The 23,075-nt window shown below is 56.6% G+C and overlaps 1 protein-coding gene across 1 annotated transcript in view; it reads right to left on the reverse strand.

The window, feature by feature from the left end:
- The window catches only part of LOC106029424 (chromodomain-helicase-DNA-binding protein 8-like), a 53,773-nt gene that overhangs the window by 27,545 nt on the left and 3,153 nt on the right, over window positions 1-23,075 (reverse strand). Inside the window, exons 2-16 of the mRNA XM_066989554.1 lie at window positions 13,719-14,435; window positions 9,879-10,268; window positions 8,191-8,567; window positions 6,312-6,426; window positions 6,032-6,226; window positions 5,818-5,886; window positions 5,670-5,725; window positions 5,166-5,283; window positions 4,773-4,856; window positions 4,538-4,675; window positions 4,324-4,445; window positions 3,974-4,217; window positions 2,066-2,242; window positions 668-811; window positions 263-518 (exon numbers count right to left, since the gene is read on the reverse strand). Of these exons, the coding sequence (XP_066845655.1) occupies window positions 263-518; window positions 668-811; window positions 2,066-2,242; window positions 3,974-4,217; window positions 4,324-4,445; window positions 4,538-4,675; window positions 4,773-4,856; window positions 5,166-5,283; window positions 5,670-5,725; window positions 5,818-5,886; window positions 6,032-6,226; window positions 6,312-6,426; window positions 8,191-8,567; window positions 9,879-10,268; window positions 13,719-14,435 (3,202 nt within the window). The remainder of the gene's footprint in view (window positions 1-262; window positions 519-667; window positions 812-2,065; window positions 2,243-3,973; window positions 4,218-4,323; window positions 4,446-4,537; window positions 4,676-4,772; window positions 4,857-5,165; window positions 5,284-5,669; window positions 5,726-5,817; window positions 5,887-6,031; window positions 6,227-6,311; window positions 6,427-8,190; window positions 8,568-9,878; window positions 10,269-13,718; window positions 14,436-23,075) is intronic.

A 23,075-nucleotide genomic window follows, 5' to 3' on the forward strand; every position in this document is an offset into this window, starting at 1 on the left:
GGGGGGGGACGGGACCATCAGCGGGGCGTTTCGGGGCGCCGCTCGCCCCTCAACCCCACCGAACGCCGCCTGGGGGCAGCGCCGCCGAGCTGGAAGGCTTGGAGAACCTTCTCCGCGCCCACCAGGAGGAGGAGAACCCCAACCCTGAGCTTCTGGCGGACCCCTCGGGGCGCGTTTGCCCCCCAAAACATCTCCTTTTGGCCCCCGAGATGTCTACTTGGTGGGAAGAGGAGGAGGAGGAGGCCGCCGCCGTGCCCCTCACCGTTGATGAGGTAGGGGTGGTTGCAGCACTTGCGCAGCTCCATCATGGTGTTGAGGAGGTTGGGCATGTTGGTGTGGCCGGCGCCCTTGGAGAGGAAGGAGAAGTTCTTCTCCAGGATGGCCCGGTAGTATTTCTTCTGGATGTTGGTCAGCTCCACCTCGATGATGGTCTCCTGCTTGGGCGCCAGGTTCTTCTCCACGTCCTCCTTCAGCCGGCGGAGCATCATGGGTTTGAGGATGGCCTGGAGCTTTTGCACCTAGAGGCAGGGGGGAAGGAAGAGTCACCACGAGTAGAACCCGACCCCGGTGGCCACGTGAGGGACCGGGGTCCTCTCCTCCTCCTCCTCCTCCTCCTCCTCCTCCTCCTCCTCCTCCTCCTCCTCCTCCTCATCCTCTTCCTCCTCACCTGCTCCTCCGTCTTGAGGTCACCGAAGTCCTTGAGGAATTCCGCCTCGGACGGGAACTGGGAGGGCTCCAGGAAGTGCAGGAGGCTGAAGAGCTCCTCCACCGTGTTCTGCAGCGGCGTGCCCGTCAGGAGGACCTTGTGCTCCTGCCGTCCAAAGGGGGGGGGGGGCAGAGCGTTAGGGGGGGGAGCAGGATGAGGCCCTCCAGGTCCCGGGGTGGCCCCGTGTGGCTGTCCTCGGCCGGGACACGTGGACGGAGCCCAAACGTCTCCAAACCCAACCAAAAAGCCCACAAACTCCTTCAGGACCATCCCCAAGGACCACGAGATCAACCCAAACATCTCCAAACCCAACCAAAACCCCATAAGGACCTTCAGGACCATTCCCCAAGGACCACAAGATGAACCCAAACATTTCCAAACCCAACCAAGACCCCATAAGGACCTTCAGGACCATCCCCAAGGGACATGGGATCAACCCAAACAGCTCCAAACTCAACCAAAAACCCCAAAAACACCTTCAGGACCATCCCCCAAGGACCACGAGATGAACCCAAACACCTCCAAACCCAACCAAGACCCCATAAGGACCTTCAGGACCATCCCCAATGGACACAGAATGAACCCAAACATCTCCAAACCCCACCAAAAACCCCCAAAACACCTTCAGGACCATCCCCAAGGAACACAAGGTCAACCCAAACACCTCCAAACTCAACCAAAAACCCCCAAAACACCTTCAGAACCATCTCCAAGGGATGTGAGATGAGCCCAAACACCTCCAAACCCAACCAAGACCCCACAAACACCTTCAGGACCATCCCCCAAGGACCACGAGATGAACCCAAACACCTCCAAACTCAACCAAGACCCATAAGGACCTTCAGGACCATCCCCAACGGACACAGGATGAACCCAAACATCTCCAAACCCAACCAAAACCCCACAAACACCTTCAGGACCATCCCCAAGGGACACAAGGTCAACCCAAACATCTCCAAACTCAACCAAAAACCCCAAAAACACCTTCAGGACCATCCCCCAAGGACCACGAGATGAACCCAAACACCTCCAAACCCAACCAAGACCCCACAAACTCCTTCAGAACCATCCCCAAGGGACATGGGATGAACCCAAACATCTCCAAACCCAACCAAGACCCCACAAGGACCTTCAGGACCATCCCCAAGGGACGTGGGATGAACCCAAACACCTCCAAACCCAACCAAGACCCCATAAAGACCTCCAAAACCACCTCCCGCCGCACGGCACCGACCCGAACACCTCCGGACACCACCGAGAGCCCCTCCAACGCCCTCCAGGGAACCCAAACCTGACCCAAGGAGGGGTGAGGAGGTCTCCTCGTCCCCCCCCGCAAGGAAGCCTTCTCCAGGCCCTCACCAGGTCCATGTGCTTGAGGCTGTCGAGGAGCTTGCAGTTGCGGTTCTTGAGGCGATGCGCCTCGTCGATGATGACGCAGCGCCACTCGATCTCCCGCAGCTCGGGGCAGTCGGACAGGATCATCTCGAAGGTGGTGATCAGCGCGTCAAACTTGTAGGCCCCGGGGATCAGGCGGCCCTGGGGGGGGGGGGGGGGGGGGGAGGAAGAGGAAGGCTCCAGCCGCGGCTCCTCATCCTCGGGAGGTCCTAATGGGGCTTCTTGGAGGACCTCAAAGCCACCCTCGCCCTCCTTCTACCCTTAGGAAGATCTCCAGGAGCTTCTGAAGGACCTAAAGGCCACCTCAGTAGGTTTTACGGGGGCTTTTGGAGGACCTCAAGGCCACCCTCAGCCTCCCTCCGGCCTCAGGAGGTTCTACGGGGGCTTTGGGAGGACTTCAAAGCCACCCTCGCCCTCCTTCTACCCTTAGGAAGGTCTCCAGGAGCTTCTGGAGGACCTAAAGGCCACCTCAGGAGGTTCTATGGGGGCTTTTGGAGGACCTCAAAGCCACCCTCGGCCTCCCTCCACCCTCAGGAGGTTCTACGGGGGCTTCTGGAGGACCTCAAAGCCACCCTTGTCCTCCTTCTACCCTCAGGAAGGTCTCCAGGAGCTTCTGGAGGACCTAAAGGCCACCTCAGGAGGTTCTAAGGGGGCTTTTGGGGGACCTCAAAGCCACCCTCGCCCTCCTTTTACCTTTAGGAAGATCTCCAGGAGCTTCTAGAGAACCTAAAAGCCACCTCAGGAGGTTCTACAGGGGCTTTTGGAGGACCTCAAAGCCACCCTCGCCCTCCTTCTACCCTTAGGAAGGTCTCCAGGAGCTTCTGGAGGACCTAATGGCCACCTCAGGAGGTTCTCCGGGGGCTTTTGGAGGACTTCAAAGCCACCCTTAGCCTCCCTCCGCCCTCAGGAGGTTCTCCGGGGGCTTTTGGAGGACCTCAAAGCCACCCTCACCCTCCTTCTACCCTTAGGAAGGTCTCCAGGAGCTTCTGGAGGACCTAAAAGCCACCTCAGGAGGTTCTCCGGGGGTTCTCAAAACCACCCTTGGGGCTTCTGGAGGACCTAAAAGCCACCTCAGGAGGTTCTACAGGGGCTTTTGGAGTACCTCAAAGCCACCCTTGCCCCCCTTCTACCCTTAGGAAGGTCTCCGGGAGCTTCTGGAGGACCTAAAAGCCACCTCAGGAGGTTCTACAGGAGCTTTTGGAGGACCTCAAAGCCACCCTCGCCCTACTTCTACCCTTAGGAAGGTCTCCGGGAGCTTCTGGAGGACCTAAAGGCCACCTCAGGAGGTTCTACGGGGGCTTCTGGAGGACCTCAAAACCACCCTCAACCTCCTTCTGCCCTTGGGAGGTTCTACAGGAGCTTTAGGAGGACGTCAAAGCCACCCTCGCCCTCCTTCTATCACAAGGAGGTTCTCCAGGAGCTTCTGGAGGACCTAAAAACCCCCCTCGGGAGGTTCTCCGGGAGCTTTAGGAGGACCTCAAAGCCACCCTTGACCTCCTACCATCTTCAGGAGGTTCCACAGGGCTTTCTGGAAGACCTAAAGCCACTCTCGCCCTCCTTCTACCATGAGGAAGTTCTCCGGGGGCTTTTGAGGGACCTCAAAGCCATCCTCGCCCTCCTTCTATCACCAGGAGGTTCTCCAGGAGCTTCTGGAGGACCTAAAAACCACCCTCGGGAGCTTCTCCGAGAGCTTTAGGAGGACCTCAAAGCCACCCTCATCCTCCTTCCACCTTCAGGAGGTTCTCCAGGAGCTTCTGGAGACCTAAAAACCACCTTTGGGAGGTTCTCCAAGAGTTTTTGGAGAACCTAAGAGTCACCCTCGCCCTCCCTTCCACCACGGGAGCTTCCGGAAGACCCCGAAGCCGCCCGTACCCGCGAGTCCTTGCAGTACATCTCGTACTGCTGGATCATCTGCCGCGAGGCCAGGCTGCCGTGGTAGACGATGCTGTTCATCTCCGTCCAGGTGTTGAACTCCCGCTCCCAGTTGGTGATGGTGGAGAGGGGCGCGATGACCAGGAAGGGGCCGCGGATGCCCACGTTGTAGACCTCCTGCAGGAAGGCGATGGACTGGATCGTCTTGCCCAACCCCATCTCGTCGGCCAGGATGCAGTTCTGCCTGCGGGGTGGCACCGGGGACGCCGGGTTGGTGGCCCGTTGGCGGCCCGAAACCCTACGGGGTCGGGCCCCGACCCCGTTTCCCCCTCGCCGCCCCGTTAACTCGCCTGTTGTACCAGTTGAAGAGCAACCAGTTGACCCCCTCCAGCTGATATTCCCGCAACTGGTTGTGGTTCTTGTACTCGTGGGACAGCTCCAGCTTCTTCCAGGAGCCGGCTTGGGGACGGGGCTTGTTTTTTGGGGGGGAAAAATTAAAAGATTAGGGGATGACGGAGCTGCCGCCACGGTGGGGAGGCGAGGAGAAGACGCGGCCGCTCTCACCAGGCGCTTGAGCTCGGGGTGCCGGGCCTGGATGCGCTTGAACTCGCCGATTTTCCCCTCGTCCACGTCCTCCTTCAGCTCCCAGGTGCTGTCCTCGTAGGGCAGGGAGCACCACTTCACCAGGTAGTAGACCACGGGCTGGAGGAGGAGGAACCCCAAAAGGACGGGGCCGTCAGGGGACGTCGTTTACGGGGTCGGGGGCCCGCCGCGTCCCCGTTCCTCCTTCCCCGCTCACCTCCCCGTTGTCCTTGTCGACGCTGTGCGACTCGTCCAGGATGCGGTCCACCTCCACGTAATCGGGGTTGAAAGGTTCCTCGTCCTTTATTTTTTTATGATTTTTAAAAAGAAAAAGGTGGTGAGATGCAAGGATTCGTCCCTTTAAGAGAATCCCCCAAAAAAAAAACCTCTTGAGAGGTTAGAATCCCCCAAAAAACTCATCCCCGAGCCCCCAAAACGTCCCCTCTGTTCCCGATCCCTTATTATTTTAGAAAAAAAAAGATGTGGTGAGACGCAAAGAATCCCCCCAAAAAACTCTTGAAAGCTGAGAATCCCCCTTTTTATGATTTTATAAAAAAAAACTCATCCCCGAGCCCCCAAAAGCGCCCCCCCCGGCCCCAAAACCGGGCACCTCGTGGAAGAAGTGCCGCATCTGCGTCATCTTCGTCTTGAAGCGCTTCAGCTTCTGGTGGATCCTCTTGTCCTTCTCCAGCTGGTCGATGGTGGCCCACTCGCAGTGCAAGTAGGAGCTACCACGGGACAGTAAACCGCCGAGTAAATCGCGAGTAAATCACCCGGACCCCCAAACATCCGCGGCGTCGACACCCCCACGGCACCCACCAAAAAAAAAATCCCCTGGCAACCCTCCGGCGAAGCTATTTTGGGCCAAAAAAACGCGATTTCAACCCCCGGCCTCTTATTAAAGGGGGTCGTCGCGTCCTAGAAGCACCCCAAGACGTCAACGGGTCGCCCCGTTGAACGTTGGGCTCATCTATGCGCCCCCCGGTTGGGTTTCTCCCCCCACCAATGCTGTAGAAGTCTACGAGAAGACTAAAACCCCATAAAAAGACCCCAAAAAAGGGTCTGAGAAGATGGCGAACCCCGCCCCAAGCCTCCCTCTTGGCCGACCACTTACTAATTCTTATATTTGACGAAAAACTCTTCGGATTCCGTAAACTGCCCCGACGGGAGCTGCGGGGAGCAAGGCGGGGGCGTCAACGTTGGCCAAACGCCGTCCCCCCCCGCCCTTTTTTGGGGTCCCCCCCACCCGGGGGGTCCCTCACCTCCTTCTTGACCACGCGCATGGAGAGGACCTTGTCCACGATGGCCGCGTCCTCCTCGCTGGGGTTCTCCTGGAGGAGGAGGAGGAGCAAACGGAGACGAAACGATGAAGCCCGCGGTGAAGGCGGAGCTAAAAACGGGACGCGAAGACCCCCCCCCCCACCCCCCAAAACCCGGGGGGGGGGGGGTTTAAAAAGAGAAGACCCCTCCCCGCACCACAAAAAACTGCATGGAGGGCAACGTCTCGCCCTCGGGCTCCGGTTCCGGGGCTGGGGGCTGCGGGGCCGGGGGCTGCTCGGGCCGCACGGGCCCCGTCACGTCCAGCTCCTCGTCCTCCTCGTCGTCGGTGATCTTGATGTCCAAGTCCTCGGTGTACTTCTTGCGCTTCACCTGCCGGTTGGAGCGCCGCTTCTGCGGGGAAGGAAGGAGGCGGTGAGGGGGGGCCGCGCCCCCGTGGAGACCCCCCCCCGGCCCCCAGTGGCCTTCATCTCCGTACCTGCACGCTGGTCTCCTCTTCCTCCCGCGGCGACTGCGCCGGCATCACCTCGGCGTCGGAGTTGTCGGAGGAGGCGTTGCGCTTCCGCTTCTTGCCCACCACCGGCGTGATGGTGCTGGGGGACACGGGGCGGGGGGTTAGGAGGACAGGGGACAGGCGGCTCGCCCGCGGGGTTGGCCCCACGGGCGGAGATTTGGGGCAAAAAGGCCAGGAATTGGGGCAACGGGGAGGAGGTCGGGGCAAAACGCGGGGAGGTTGACGATGAGAACCAAGGGTTGGGGGCAACGGCGGCGAGGGGTGGTGGGACGAGGGTTGGGGACAACGAGGCCCAAAGGTTGGGGTCAAAGAAGCCAAAATTTGGGGTCAACGAGGCCAAAATTTGGGGTCAACGAGGCCAAAATTTGGTTTAGGGGCCAAAAACGCCGATGGTGGGTGCAACAGAACCGACGTTGGAGTCAACGATGAAGGTCAATGTTGGCCATGAGGGTCAACGATGGACATGATGAAGACCAAAGTTGGCCATGAAGGTCAACAATGGACATGACAAAGGTCAACGTTGGCCAAAAAGGTCAATGACGGACATGATGAAGACCAAAGTTGGCCATGAAGGTCAACGATGGACATGATGATGGTCAATGTTGGCCATGAGGGTCAACGATGGACATGATGAAGGCCAACGGCGGCCATTAGAGTCAACGATGGACATAACAAAGGTCAACGTTGGCCAAAAAGGTCAATGATGGACATGATGAAGACCAAAATTGGCCATGAAGGTCAACGATGGACATGATGATGGTCAATGTTGGCCATGAGGGTCAACGATGGACATGATGAAGGCCAACGGTGGCCATCAGAGTCAACGATGGACATGACAAAGGTCAACGTTGGCCAAAAAGATCAAAAATGGACATGACGAAGGTCAACGATGGCCACCAGGGTCAACGATGGCCACCACGAAGACCAACGTTGGCCTCAAGGGTCAATAATGGACATGGCAAGGGTCAGTGTTGGCCACAAAGGTCAACGATGGCCACCACGAAGACCCACATTGGCCACAAAGGCTCAACGATGGCCACCACAAAGACCAACGATGGCCACAAAGGCTCAACAATGGTCTCAATGATGACCAACGTTGGCTACAAAGGTCAACGATGGCCACCACGAAGACCAACGATGGCCACAAGGCTCAATGATGGCGTCAACGATGGCCAACGATGGCCACCATGAAGACCAACGATGGCCACAAGGCTCAACAATGGCCACTACAAAGACCAATGTTGGCCACAAAGGCTCATCGATGGCCTCAACGATGGTCAACTTTGGCCACAAAGGTCAACAATGGCCACCATGAAGACCCACGTTGGCCACAAAGGCTCAATGATGGCCACCACGAAGACCCACGTTGGCCACAAAGGCTCAACGATGGCCTCAACGATGACCAACGTTGGCTACAAAGGTCAACAATGGCCACCATGAAGACCAACGATGGCCACAAAGGCTCAACGATGGCCACCACGAAGACCCATGCTGGCCACAAAGGCTCAACGATGGCCACCACGAAGACCCATGCTGGCCACAAAGGTCAACAATGGCCACCACGAAGACCCACATTGGCCACAAAGGCTCAACGATGGCCACCACGAAGACCCATGTTGGCCACAAAGGCTCAACGATGACCACCATGAAGACCAATGATGGCCACAAAAGCTGAACGATGGCCACCATGAAGACCCACGTTGGCCACAAAGGCTCAATGATGGCCACCACAAATACCAACGATGGCCACAAAGGCTCAACGATGGCCACCACGAAGACCAACGATGGTCACAAAGGACAACGGTGGCCACCGTTTGGCTACAAAGGCCCACCCCGTCCTCACCTGGGTTTGCTGCGCCCCTTGCTCTTGCCGGAGCCCCCCTGCCCCTTGCCCTTGCGGGGTCGCTCCTCCTTGGGACCGCCGCGCTCGCCGGCCCCTTTCCGCCGCCGCTTGCGCTCGCCCTCCTCCTCGGGCCGGACGCTGGGCAGCTCGTCCTCGTTGAGGACCCGGGGGATGTTCTGCTCGCCCCGGGCGCGGGCGCGGGCGATGGCCTCGGCCACGATGCGGTTGGCTTTCTCCTGCTTCTTCTGGTGCTCCAGCTTGCGGCTCTCCTCCGAGGCGCCCCGCGAGCCGGGGGGGCCGGCCAGGGCGGCCACCTCAGTGCTGCTGAGGACTTTGACCACCGACAAGCCCGCCGAGCCGCCCTGCGACGAGCCCGCCTGCGGGGGGGGGGGGGGGAGACAATCCCAAAATGGAGGGGCCTCTCCGGTGTGATAGGTTCTCCGTGGAGGACAACCCAAATGCGCTCTTCTCCACCCCAAAACCAACCCAATGGCATTTATCCCACACAAAACCAATGCAAATATGCTCATTTCTACCCAAAAACAACCCAAATGTACTCTTCTCTACCCAAAACCAACTTAACTGTGCTCATCTCCACTCAAAAACAACCCATCAGCATTTATCCTACTCAAAATCAACCCAAATGCGCTCATTTCTACCCAAAACTAACCCAAATGCGCTCATTTCTACCCAAAACCAGCCCAAATGTGCTCATCTCTACCCAAAAACAACCCAAATGTGCTCATTTCTACCCAAAACCAACCCAAATGTGCTCATCTCTACCCAAAAACAACCCAAATGTGCTCTTCTCCACCCCAAAATCAACCCAACGGCATTTATCCTACCCAAAACCAACCCAAATGTGCTCTTCTTCACCCAAAACCAACTTAATTCCGCTCATCTCCATCCCCAGAACCAGCCCAAATGCGCTCATTTCTACCCAAAACCAACCCAAATGCGCTCATTTCTACCCAAAACCAACCCAAATGCGCTCATCTCTACCCAAAACCAACCCAAATGCGCTCATCTCTACCCAAAACCAACCCAAATGCGCTCATCTCTACCCAAAACCAACCCAAATGCGCTCATTTCTACCCAAAACCAACCCAAATGCGCTCATCTCTACCCAAAACCAACCCAAATGCGCTCATCTCTACCCAAAACCAACCCAAATGTGCTCATCTCCACCCCAAAACCACCCAACGATGTTCATCGCACCCCAAAACAACCCCAAACCCCTCCCCCCACCCCAAAACCCCTTATTTCACCCCCCCCAAACCACCCAACGATGCCCATCCCACCCAACACCGCTCTTCTTCCCCAAAACCAATCCAAACCCCCTCCTCTAACCCCAAAGTCCCCCCAAAACCCTTCCTCCCACCCCAAAACCCCCAAAACCCCTTATTTCACCCCAAAACAACCCAACGAAGCCTGTCCCACCCCAAAACCACCCAACGATGCTCCCCTCCCCCAAGCCCCCTCCTCCCACCCCAAAACTTTTTCTCACCCAAAACCAACCCCAAACTCCCTCCTCCTGCCCCAAAACCCCCCCAAACCCCCTCCTCCCGCCCCAAAACCCCCCAAAACCCCCTCTCCCCGCCCCCAACCCCCCCCAACCCCCTCCCCTCCCCCCCCGCCCCCCCAAACCCCCTCGTTTCCCCCCAAAACCCCCCCCGCCCCGAACCCACCTGCGGCTGCAGCACCACCTTGAGCGGCACCGTCAGGCGCTGCCCCGCGCCCCCCACCACCTGCGGCACCACCGCCACCGGGGCCGCCCCGCCGCCGGCGTTGGGGGGCTGCTGGAGGAGCTGGATTTTGGGGGGGGTCGCGGCACCCCCCCCGCCTTGCCCGGGGGTCCCGGGGGGCTGCTGGACCTGCAGCTGGATGGTGACCACCTTGGCCGGTTGCCCCGGTGCCCCCTTGGACTGGCCCAGGGCGGCCAGCTGGTTGCCCTGCAGGACGATCTTGCCGGGGAGGCTACCGAGGACCAGGTGGCGTTGGCCCTGGGGGGGCGCCGCCGAGCCGCCCCCAGCCGCGGGGGGTTGTTGGAGGACCAGGGTGATGCGTTTCGATTCGCCCTGCAAGATATTTCGGGGCGCGGGGGGGTTTAGGGGGGGAGAAATACGCCAGAGAGCCCGAAAAAAACAAAGCCAAAGACCCAAAAACTTCCAAACCCCGGAGACCGCCAAAAAAACGAGCCCCGAGAACCCAAAAACACCCAAATGTGGAGACCCCGAAACAGCCAAACCCCAAAAACCCCAAAAAAACAACCCCAGAGACCCCAAAACCCAAACCCAAAGAACCCCAAAAAAACGAGCCCGGAGAACCCAAAAAAAACAAGCCCGGAGAACCCAAAAACACCCAAATGCGGAGACCCCAAAACATCCAAACCCCAAAGACCCCAAAAAAAACAACCCCGGAGACCCCAAAACCCAACCCGGAAGACCCCAAAAGAAATAATCCTGGAGACCCCAAAACCCAACCCCAAAGAACCCAAAACCCAACCCCGGAGACCCCCAAAAAAACGAGCCCGGAGAACCCAAAAACACCCAAATGCGGACACCCCAAAACATCCAAACCCCAAAGACCCCAAAAAAAACAACCCCGGAGACCCCAAAACCCAACCCCGGAGACCCCAAAACCCAACCCTGAAGACCCCCAAAAAACGAGCCCGGAGAACCCAAAAACACCCAAATGCAGAGACCCCAAAACAGCCAAACCCCAGAGACCCCCAAAAAAACAACCGCGGAGACCCCAAAACCCAACCCGGAAGACCCCAAAAGAAATAATCCTGGAGACCCCAAAAAAAACAAGCCCAGAGACCCCAAAACCCAACCCCGGAGACCCCAAAACCCAAACCCAAAGAACCCAAAAAAAACGAGCCCGGAGAACCCAAAAACACCCATATGCGGAGACCCCAAAACATCCAAACCCCAAAGACCCCCAAAAAAACAACCCTGGAGACCCCAAAACCCAACCCGGAAGACCCCAAAACCCAACCCTGGAGACCCCCAAAAAAACGAGCCTGGAGAACACAAAAACACCCAAATGTGGAGACCCCAAAACAGCCAAACCCCAAAGACCCCCAAAAAAACAACCCCGGAGACCCCAAAACCCAACCCTGGAGACCCCAAAACCCAAACCCAAAGAACCCCCCAAAAAAAAACCCCGGAGACCCCAAAACCCAACCCCAAAGACCCCAAAACCCAACCCCGGAGACCCCAAAACATCCAAACCCCAAAGACCCCCAAAAAAAACAACCCCGGAGACCCCAAAACCCAAACCCGGAGACCCCAAAACCCAACCCCAAAGACCCCAAAACCCAACCCCGGAGACCCCAAAACCCAACCCCAAAGACCCCAAAACGCCCAGCCCCAGGGACCCCGAAACCCAACCCCAAAGACCCCCAAAAAAACGAGCCCGGAGACCCCCAAAAACACCCATATGCGGACACCCCAAAACATCCAAACCCCAAAAACCCCAAAAAAAAAAACCCCGGAGACCCCAAAACCCAACCCTGAAGACCCCAAAACCAGCCCCAGAGAACCCAAAAAAAACAAGCCCAGAGAACCCAAAAACACCCAAAATGGAGACCCCAAAACAGCCAAACCCCCAAAGACCCCAAAAAAAACAACCCCGGAGACCCCAAAACCCAACCCTGAAGACCCCCCAAAAAACGAGCCTGGAGACCCCAAAACCCAACCCCGGAGACCCCAAAACCCAACCCTGGAGACCCCGAAGACCCCAACCCAAAAACCCCGACCCCAATGACCCCAACACCCCCAAAGACCCCAACCCGAAGACCCCGACCCAACGACCCCGAACCCAGTGACCCCAAAAACCCCAACCCCGAAACCCCAAAGACCCCAAGCCGAAGACCCCGAAGACCCCAACCCAAAGACCCCCAAAACCCCAATGACCCTAAACCGAAGACCCCAACCCGAAGACCCAAATCTGAAGACCCCCAACCCCAAGACCCCAAAGACCCCAAAACCCCAAGGCCCCAAATCCCCCAATGACCCCGAAGACCCCAACCCAAAGACCCCCAAAACCCCAATGACCCTAAACCGAAGACCCCAACCCGAAGACCCAAATCTGAAGACCCCCAACCCCAAGACCCCAAAGACCCCAAAACCCCAAGGCCCCAAATCCCCCAAAGACCCCAAAACCCCAACCCAAAGACCCCCAAAACCCCAATGACCCTAAACCGAAGACCCCAACCCGAAGACCCAAATCTGAAGACCCCCAACCCCAAGACCCCAAAGACCCCAAAACCCCAAGGCCCCAAATCCCCCAATGACCCCGAAGACCCCAACCCAAAGACCCCCAAAACCCCAATGACCCTAAACCGAAGACCCCAACCCGAAGACCCAAATCTGAAGACCCCCAACCCCAAGACCCCAAAGACCCCAAAACCCCAAGGCCCCAAATCCCCCAATGACCCCGAAGACCCCAACCCAAAGACCCCCAAAACCCCAATGACCCTAAACCGAAGACCCCAACCCGAAGACCCAAATCTGAAGACCCCCAACCCCAAGACCCCAAAGACCCCAAAACCCCAAGGCCCCAAATCCCCCAATGACCCCGAAGACCCCAACCCAAAGACCCCCAAAACCCCAATGACCCTAAACCGAAGACCCCAACCCGAAGACCCAAATCTGAAGACCCCCAACCCCAAGACCCCAAAGACCCCAAAACCCCAAGGCCCCAAATCCCCCAAAGACCCCGAAGACCCCAACCCAAAGACCCCCAAAACCCCAATGACCCTAAACCGAAGACCCCAACCCGAAGACCCAAATCTGAAGACCCCCAACCCCAAGACCCCAAAGACCCCAAAACCCCAAGGCCCCAAATCCCCCAATGACCCCGAAGACCCCAACCCAAAGACCCCCAAAACCCCAATGACCCTAAACCGAAGACCCCAACCCGAAGACCCAAATCTGAAGACCCCCAACCCCAAGACCCCAAAGACCCCAATCCCCAGACCCCAAATCCCCCAATGACCCCGAAGACCCCAACCCAAAGACCCCCAAAACCCCAATGACCCTAAACCGAAGACCCCAACCCGAAGACCCAAATCTGAAGACCCCCAACCCCAAGACCCCAAGGCCCCAAATCCCCCAATGACCCCGAAGACCCCAACCCAAAGACCCCCAAAACCCCAATGACCCTAAACCGAAGACCCCAACCCGAAGACCCAAATCTGAAGACCCCCAACCCCAAGACCCCAAAGACCCCAAAACCCCAAGGCCCCAAATCCCCCAATGACCCCGAAGACCCCAACCCAAAGACCCCCAAAACCCCAATGACCCTAAACCGAAGACCCCAACCCGAAGACCCAAATCTGAAGACCCCCAACCCCAAGACCCCAAAGACCCCAAAACCCCAAGGCCCCAAATCCCCCAATGACCCCAAAACCCCAACCCAAAGACCCCGAAGCCCCCACCCAAATGCCCCAAATCCCCCAACCCCATAACCCCCCAAACCCCCCCAAAACCCCAAAAAAAACCCCGTAACCCCCCCCTCACCTGCCCCGGCGCCGAGGTGAGCGTGACGGCCGGTTTTAGGGGCGCCCCCCCGCCCGCCCCGGCTTTTAGGGGCTGCAGCACCAACTGCTTGACGGGGGGGCGGCCCCCCCCGCCCCCCCCGGACCCTATAACCGCCCCCCCCGACCCTATAACCCCCCCCGGCCCCGTTACCGCCCCTATAGGGCCGCCGGCCCCCCCGGGCCTTACGGGGGGGGCGGGGAGGACTTTGGCCAAGGTGATTTTGCCCCCGTTGACCCCCCCGGGGCTTATAGGGGAATTTTGGGGGGGGGGGGGGGCGCTTTTAGGATGACGATTTTTGGGGCGGGGGCGGCCGACACCCCCATAAAGGGGTTGCCCTGGCTCAGCACCTCGGGGTTTTGGGGTTGCGGGGGGGGGGGTTGTGGGGTGGGGGCTTCGTTTTGGGGGGGCTGCGGGGGCGGCGGGGGGGGCGCGGGGTCGTTTTGGGGGGCCGGGGGGGGGCCCAACCCCAAAGCCTCCTCTATAGGGTCGCGGGCGTCGTCGCCCAGGGGGTCGAGCCCGAAAAGATTGGGGTCGTCGAAGAGGTCCATGATGGGGTCGGCCATCTTCGGGGTGTCCCCCCCCCCCCCCCCACCCCCTTTTTTCTATAGGGTCTCGGATCCTCCCCCCCCCCCCCCCCCAAGCACGAGGAGATTTCGGGGGGGGCGACGGACGGACGGCGGCTTTTGGGGTCCGGGCCTGTAGGGGAAAAAGAAACGGGGTGAGGAGGGCGGCCCTATAAATTTTTGGGGTCCCCCCCCCCGTTTAAATATAGAGGGGGCGGGGTGAGGCCCCCCTAAAATATATAGGGGACCCCCCCCCCGATCCTATAGGGCCCGTAGGGGAAAAAGAAAGGGGGTGAGGAGGGCGGCCCTATAAATTTTTGGGGTCCCCCCCCCAGATTTAACTATAAGGGGGGGTGGGGTGAGGCCCCCCCTAAAATACATAGGGCACCCCCCCCCCGATCCTATAGGGCCGCCCCCCGGCATCGCGGGGGCGCCCCGAGGGGTGAGGGACACCGAATCCTATAAGGGACGCCCCAAACCCTATAATAAAGGACGCCCCAAATCCTAAAAAACCCCCCTGAAATCTATAGGGACCCCCCCCCAAATCTATAGGGACCCCCCAAAACCTATAGGGACCTCAAATCCTATAAGGAACACCCGAAATCCTATAAGGCACACCCCAAATCCTATAAGGGACACCCCAAAATCTATAGGGACCCCCCCCAAAATCTATAGGAACCCCCCAATCCCATAAGGACCCCCCCAAAACCTATAGGGACCCCAAATCCTATAAGGAACACTCCAAATCCTATAAAGGACACCCCAAATCCTATAACCCCCCCCCCCAAATCTATAGGGACCCCCCCCAAAATCTATAGGAACCCCCCCAAAATCTATAGTAAGCCCCCAAAATCTATAGGGACCCCAAATCCTATAAGGGACGCCCCAAACCCTATAAAGGACCCCCCCCCAAATCCTATAACCCCCCCTGAAATCTATAGGGGACTCCCCAATCCTATAAGGACCCCCCCCAAAACCTATAGGGACCCCAAATCCTATAAGGGACACCCCAAACCCTATAAAGGATGCCCCAAATCCTATAAAGGCCCCCCCAAAATCTATAGGGACCCCACCAAAAATCTATAGGAACCCCCCCAAAATCTATAGGGACCCCCCAATCCTATAAGGATCCCCCCAAAACCTATAGGGACCCCAAATCCTATAAGGGACACCCAAAATCCTATAAAAGACGCCCCAAATCCTATAACCCCCCCCCGAAATCTATAGGGACCCCCCCCAAAATCTATAGGAACCCCCCAAAAATCTATAGGGACCCCCCCAAAACCTATAGGGACCCCAAATCCTATAAGGGACACCCAAAATCCTATAAGGGACACCCAAAATCCTATAAGGGACACCCAAATCTATAGGAACCCCCCCAAAATCTATAGGAACCCCCCAAAAATCTATAGGGCCCCCCCAAAACCTATAGGGACCCCAAACCCTATAAAGGACGCCCCAAATCCTAAAAAAAAACCCTGAAATCTATAGGGACCCCCCCCAAATCTATACGGACCCCCCAAAACCTATAAAGACCTCAAATCCTATAAGGGACACCCGAAATCCTATAAGGCACACCCCAAATCCTATAAGGGACACCCCAAAATCTATAGGGACCCCCCCAAAAATCTATAGGAACCCCCCCAAAATCTATAGGGACCCCCCAATCCTATAACGATCCCCCCAAAACCTATAGGGACCCCAAATCCTATAAGGGATGCCCCAAATCCTATAAAGGACGCCCCAAATCCTATACCCCCCCCCAAATCTATAGGGACCCCCCCAAAATCTATAGTAAGCCCCCAAAATCTATAGGGACCCCAAATCCTATAAGGGACGCCCCAAACCCTATAAAGGACCCCCCCCCAAATCCTATAACCCCCCCTGAAATCTATAGGGGACTCCCCAATCCTATAAGGACCCCCCCCAAAACCTATAGGGACCCCAAATCCTATAAGGGACACCCCAAACCCTATAAAGGATGCCCCAAATCCTATAAAGGCCCCACCAAAATCTATAGGGACCCCACCAAAAATCTATAGGAACCCCCCCCAAAATCTATAGGGACCCCCCAATCCTATAAGGATCCCCCCAAAACCTATAGGGACCCCAAATCCTATAAGGGACGCCCCAAATCCTATAAAGGACGCCCCAAATCCTATAACCCCCCCCAAAATCTATAGGGACCCCCCCAAAACCTATAGGGACCCCAAATCCTATAAGTGACACCCCAAACCCTATAAAGGATGCCCCAAATCCTATAAAGGCCCCCCCAAAATCTATAGGGACCCCCCCAAAAATCTATAGGGACCCCCCAATCCTATAAGGATCCCCCCCCAAAACCTATAGGGACACCAAATCCAAAAAGAGACACCCCAAATCCTATAAGGGACACCCAAAATCCTATAAAGGACACCCCCAAATCTATAGGGACCCCCCCAAAATCTATAGGAACCCACCAAAAAATCTATAGGAACCCCCCCCAAATCTATAGGAACCCCCCAATCCTATAAGGACCCCCCCCCAAACGTATAGGGACCCCAAATCCTATAAGGGACACCCCAAATCCTATAAAGGACGCCCCAAATCCTATAACCCCCCCCCCAAATCTATAGGGACCCCCCAAAACCTATAGGGATCCCAAATCCTATAAGGGACACCCCAAACCCTATAAAGGACGCCCCAAATCCTATAAAGGACGCCCCAAATCCTATAACCCCCCCCCAAAATCTATAGGGACCCCCCCAAAAATCTATAGGACCCCCCCAAAATCTATAGGGACCCCCCAATCCTATAAGGGACACCCAAAATCCTATAAGGGACGCCCCAAATCCTATAAACCCCCCCAAATCTATAGGAACCCCCCCCCCAATCTATAGGAACCCCCCCAAAATCTATAGGGACCCCCCGATCCTATAAGCCCCCCCCCCCCAAATCTATAGGGACCCCAAATCCTATAAGGGACACCCAAAATCCTATAAGGGACGCCCCAAATCCTATAAAGGCCCCCCCAAAATCTATAGGGACCCCCCCAAATCTATAGGAACCCCTCCAAAATCTATAGGGACCCCCCAATCCTATAAGGACCCCCCCCCAAACCTATACGGACCCCAAATCCTATAAGGGACACCCCAATTCCTATAAGGGACACCCCAAATCCTATAAGGGACACCCCAAGTCCTATAAGGGATGCCCCAAATCCTATAAACCCCACCCCAAATCTATAGGACCCCCCCCAAATCTATAGGAACCCCCCAAAAATCTATAGTGACCCCCCCCAAAATCTATAGGGACCCCAAATCCTATAAGGGATGCCCCCAACCCTATAAAGGACCCCCCCCCCAAATCCTATAACCCCCCCCCGAAATCTATAGGGACCCCCCAATCCTATAAGGATCCCCCCCCCAAAACCTATAGGGATCCCAAATCCTATAAGGGACACCCCAAATCCTATAAAGGACGCTCCAAATTCTATAAAGACCCCAAAAAAAAACGTACAAAGACCACCCCAAGATCTATAAGGAACCGCCCAAAATCTATAGGGACCCCCCCCAAAAACCTATAGGGACCCCCCCCAAATTCTATAGGGACACCAAATCCTACCAGAGACCCCAAATCCTATAGGCTAACCCCCCCAAACCTGTAAGGACCCCCCAAAATACCTATGTGGACCCCAAATCCTATAGGGGAACCCCTCCAAATCCTATAGGGGACCCCAAACCCTATAGGGGAATCTCCCAAAAAACCTATAGGGACCCCCAAAAACCCATATGGACCCCAAATCCTATAGGGTAAGCCCTAAAATCTTATAGGGAAACCCCAAACCCTATAAGGGAACATGCCCCAAACCTACAGGGACCCCAAATCCTATAGGGTAACCCCCCAAATCCTATAGGGGAATCCCCAAGAAACTATTAAGAGCCCCCCAAAAAACTATAGGAACCCCCCCCCAAACCCTATAGGATAATTGGCCCAAAACCTATAGGGACCCCCCCAGACCTATAGGGACCCCCAAATCCTATAGGGTAACCCCCAAATCCTATTGGGGAAACATCCCAATCCCATAGGGGACCTGAAATCCTATAGGGGACCCCCCCAAATCCTATAGGGTAACCCCCAAATCCTATAGGGACCCCCCTCAAAATCTATATGAGACCCCAAATCCTATAGGGGAACCCCCAAACCTAGGAGCACCCCCCCAAAAACCTATAGGGACTCGCCAAAAAAAAAATATAGGGACCCCAAATCCTATAGGGAACCCCCCCAATCCTATAGGGAAACCCCAAATCCTATAGGGGAACCCCCCAGAATCCTATAAAGACCCCCCCCCCAAACCTATAGGGACCAAAAATGCTGTGCGTGACCCCCCGAATCCTATAGGGAACCCTCCCAAAACCTATAGGGGACCCCAAATCCTATAGGGGAACTGCCCCAAAACCTATAGGGACCTCCCAAAATACCTATAGGGACCGCAAATCCTATAGGGTAACCCCCCCCCAATCCTATAGGGGACCCCCTCAAAACCTATAAAGACCCCCCCCAAAAAAAAACTATAGGGACCCTCCCCAAACCTATAGGGACCCCAAATTCTATGGGGTAACCCCCAAATCCTATAGGGACCCCCCTCAAAATCTATAGGGGCCCCAAATCCTATAGGGGAACTCCCACAAAACCTATAGATGATCCTAAATCCTATATGGGAGCCCCCAAACCCTATAGGGACCCCAAATCCTATAGGGTAACACCCAAAACCTATAGGGTAGCCCCCCCAATCTATAGGGGACCCGAAATCCTATATGGGACCCCCCCCCCAAAAAAACTATAGGGACCCCAAATCCTATAGAGTAACCCTTAAAATCTCATAGGAGAATACCAAATTCTATAGGGGACCCCCCAATCTATAGGGGACCCCAAACCCTATAGGGAAGCCCCCCCAAATCCTATAGGTGGCCCTAAATCCTATAGGGGACCCCAAATCCTATAGGGTCGCCCCACCAATCCTATAGGGAACCCCAAACCCTATAGGGTACCCCCCCCAATCCTATAGGGGACCCTAAATCCTATACAGGACCCCCCAAATCCTATAGGGGACCCCAAACCCTCTAAGGTAACGCCCAAATCCTATAGGGTAGCCCCCCCAAATCCTATGGGGGAACCCTCCAGAATCATATAGGGGACCCCAAATCCTATACGAGACCCCCGCAATCCTATAGGGGACCCCAAATCCTACAGAATAACACCCAAATCCTATAGGGGAGCCCCCCCAAACCCTATAGGGGACCCCAAATCCTATAGGGGAGCCCCCCCAATCCTATAGGTGACCCTAAATCCTATAGGGGACCCCCCAAATCCTATAGGGGACCCCAAATCCTATAGGGTCGCCCCCCCAGTCCTATAGGGAACCCCAAACCCTATAGGGTACCCCCCCCCCCCCAATCCTATAGGGGACCCTAAATCCTATACAGGACCCCCCCAAATCCTATAGGGCACCCCAAACCCTCTAGGGTAATGCCCAAATCCTATAGGGTAGCCCCCCCAAATCCTATAGGGGAACCCTCCAGAATCATGTAGGGGACCCCAAATCCTATACGAGACCCCCCAAACCCTATAGGTGACCCCAAACCCTATAGGGAAGCCCCCCCCAAATCCTATAGGTGACCCCAAACCCTATAAGGAAGCCCCCCCAAACCCTATAGAGGACCCCAAATCCTATAGGGTCGCCCCCCCAAATCCTATAGGGGACCCCCCAAACCTATAGGGTAATGCCCAAATCCTATAGGGGCCCCCCAAAAACCCATAGGGACCCCAAACCCTATAGGAAAGCCCCCCCAAATCCTATAGGTGATCCTAAATCCTATAGGGGACCCCCCAAATCCTATAGGGGAGCCCCCCCAATCCTATAGGTGAGCCCAAATCCTATAGGGTTGCCCCCCCAAATCCTATAGGCTAACGCCCAAATCCTATAGGGGAGCCCCCCAGTCCTATAGGTGAGCCCAAATCCTATAGGCCCCCCCCCCCCCCAAAATCCTATAGGGGCCCCCGCAAAAGCTATAGGGTCGCCCCCCCAATCTATAGGGGACCCCAAACCCTACAGGGGAACCCCCCCAGAATCCTATAGGGGACCCTAAATCCTATAGGGGACCCGCCAAACCCTATAGGGGAACCCCCAGACCCTATAGGATTTGCCCCCTCCCCCCCCAAAACCCGAGCCCTGGGGGGACTGGGCCATACTGGGAGCACTGGGAGGGGCGGGGGGGGGTGCGGGACTGGGAGGCCGGTAAGGGGGGACTGGGGGAACTGGGAGCCCCAGTAAGAGGGGACTGGGGGAACTGGGAGCCCCAGTAAGGGGGAAATGGGGTAACTGGGAGCCCCAGTAAGAGGGAACTGGGAGCCCCAGTAAGAGGGAAATGGGGCAACTGGGAGCCCCAGGAAGGGAGAACTGGGGGAACTGGGAGCCCCAGTAACAGGGTAACTGGAAATCCCAGTAATAGGGTAACTGGGAGTCCCAGTAAGAGGCAAATGGGGTTACGGGCAGCCCCAGTAACGTGGTAACTGGGAATCCCAGTAACAGGGTAACTGGGAGCCCCAGTAAGAGTAGACTGGGGGAACTGGGAGGCCCAGTAACAGTAACTGGGAACCCCAGTAACAAGGCAACTGGGAGCCCCAGTAACATGGGACTGGGGGAACTGGGAGACCCAATAACAGGGCAACTGGGAGACCCAGTAAGAGGGAACTGGGGGTAACTGGGAGACCCACTAAGAGGGGACTGGGAGAACTGGCAATCCCAGTAACATGGGAATGGGGTAACTGGGAATCCCAGTAAGAGGCAAATGGGATTACTGGGAATCTCAGCAAAAGGGCAACTGGGAGACCCAGTAACAGGGCAACTGGGGTAACTGGGAGCCCCAGTAAGAGGGGACTGGGCTAACTGGGGATCCCAGTGAGAGGAGAATGGGGAAACTGGGAGCCCAGTAACATGGGAACTGGGAATTCCAGTAACAAGGCAACTGGGAGCCCCAGTAAGAGGGGACTGGGTGAACTGGAAGACCAAGTAACATGGGACTGGGGGAACTGGGAATCCCAGTAATATGGGACTGGGGGAACTGGGAGCCCCAGTAATATGGGACTGGGGTCCTTAGGCCTCCCAGTAAGAGGGGACTGGGGGAACTGGGAGTCCCAGTAACACAGTAACTGGGAATCCCAGTAATTGGGCAACTGGGAGTCCCAGTAAGAGCGGAATGGGGGAACTGGGAGCCCCACTAAGAGGGAACTGGGGGAACTGGGAGCCCCAGTATGAGGCAAATGGGGTTACTGGGAGCCCCAGTACCATGATAACTGGGAATCCCAGTAAGAGGGTAACTGGCAGGCCCAGTAAGAGGTGATTGGGGGAACTGGGAACCCCAGTAAGAGGGAACTGGGGGAACTGGAAGCCCCAGTAACATGGGAATGGGGTCCCTGGGCCTCCCAGTAAGAGGCAAATGGGGTTACTGGGAGCTCCAGTTACACAGTAACTGGGAATCCCATTAACAAGGCAACTGGGAGCCCCAGTAAGAGGGAAAAGGGGTTACTGGGAGTCCCAGTAATAGGGAACTGGAGGAACTGGGAGCCCCAGTAATATGGGTAACAGGGTCCCAGGGTCTCCCAGTAAGGGGAAAATGGGGTAACTGGGAGGCCCAGTACCATGGTAAGTGGGAATCCCAGTAACAGGGTAACTGAAAGTCCCAGTAAGAGGGAGCTGGGGGAACTGGGAGCACCAGTAAGAGGGGAATGGGATAACTGGGAATCTCAGTAAAATGGCAACTGGGAGACCCAGTAATAGGGGAACTGGGGGAACTGGGAATCCCAGTAAGAGGCAAATGGGAGAACTGGGACCCCAATAACATGCAAATGGGGTCCTTAGGCCTCCCAGTAAGAGGCAAATGGGATTACTGGGAGCCCCAGTAACAGGGTAACTGGGAGTCCTAGTAAGAGGGAACTGGGAGATCCAGCAGGAGAGGAATGGGGGAACTGGGAGCCCCACTATGAGGGCAATGGGGGAACTGGGAGCCCCAGTAAGAGCCAAATGGGCTTACTGGGAGCCCCAGTACCATGGTAACTGGGAGACCCAGTAACAGGGCAACTGGGAGCCTCAGTAAGAGGAAACTGGGGTAACTGGGAATCCCAATAAGAGACAAATGGGGGAACTGGGAGTCCCAGTAAGAGGGGACTGGGAATCGCAGTTAGAGGAGAATGGGGGAACTGGGAGCCCCAGTAAGAGGCAAATGGGGTTACTGGGAGACCCAGTAACATGGTAACTGGGAGCCCCAGTAATATGGGAACTGGGGGAACTGGGAGCCCCAGTAAGAGGCAAATGGGCTTACTGGGAGCCCCAGTACCACGGTAACTGGGAGATCCAGTAACGGGGCAACTGGGAGCCTCCGTAAGAGGAAACTGGGGTAACTGGGAATCCCAGTAAGAAGCAAATGGGGGAACTGGGAGCCCCAGTAACATGCAAAGGGGATCCTTAGGCCTCCCAGTAAGAGGAAACTGGGCTAACTGGGAGCCCAAGTAAGAGGCAAATGGGATTACTGGGAGACCCAGTAATATGGGAACTGGGGGAACTGGGAGTCCCAATAAGAGGGGACTGGGCTAACTGGGAATCCCAGTTAGAGGAGAATGGGGGAACTGGGAACCCCAGTAACAGCCAAATGGGCTTACTGGGAGGTCCGGTACTATGGTAACTAGGAGACCCAGTAACAGGGCAACTGGGAGCCTCGGTAAGAGGAAACTGGGG

This window comes from Anser cygnoides, unplaced genomic scaffold (assembly GCF_040182565.1).
Source record: "Anser cygnoides isolate HZ-2024a breed goose unplaced genomic scaffold, Taihu_goose_T2T_genome scaffold_52_1, whole genome shotgun sequence".
Classification (NCBI taxonomy): Eukaryota; Metazoa; Chordata; class Aves; order Anseriformes; family Anatidae; genus Anser; species Anser cygnoides.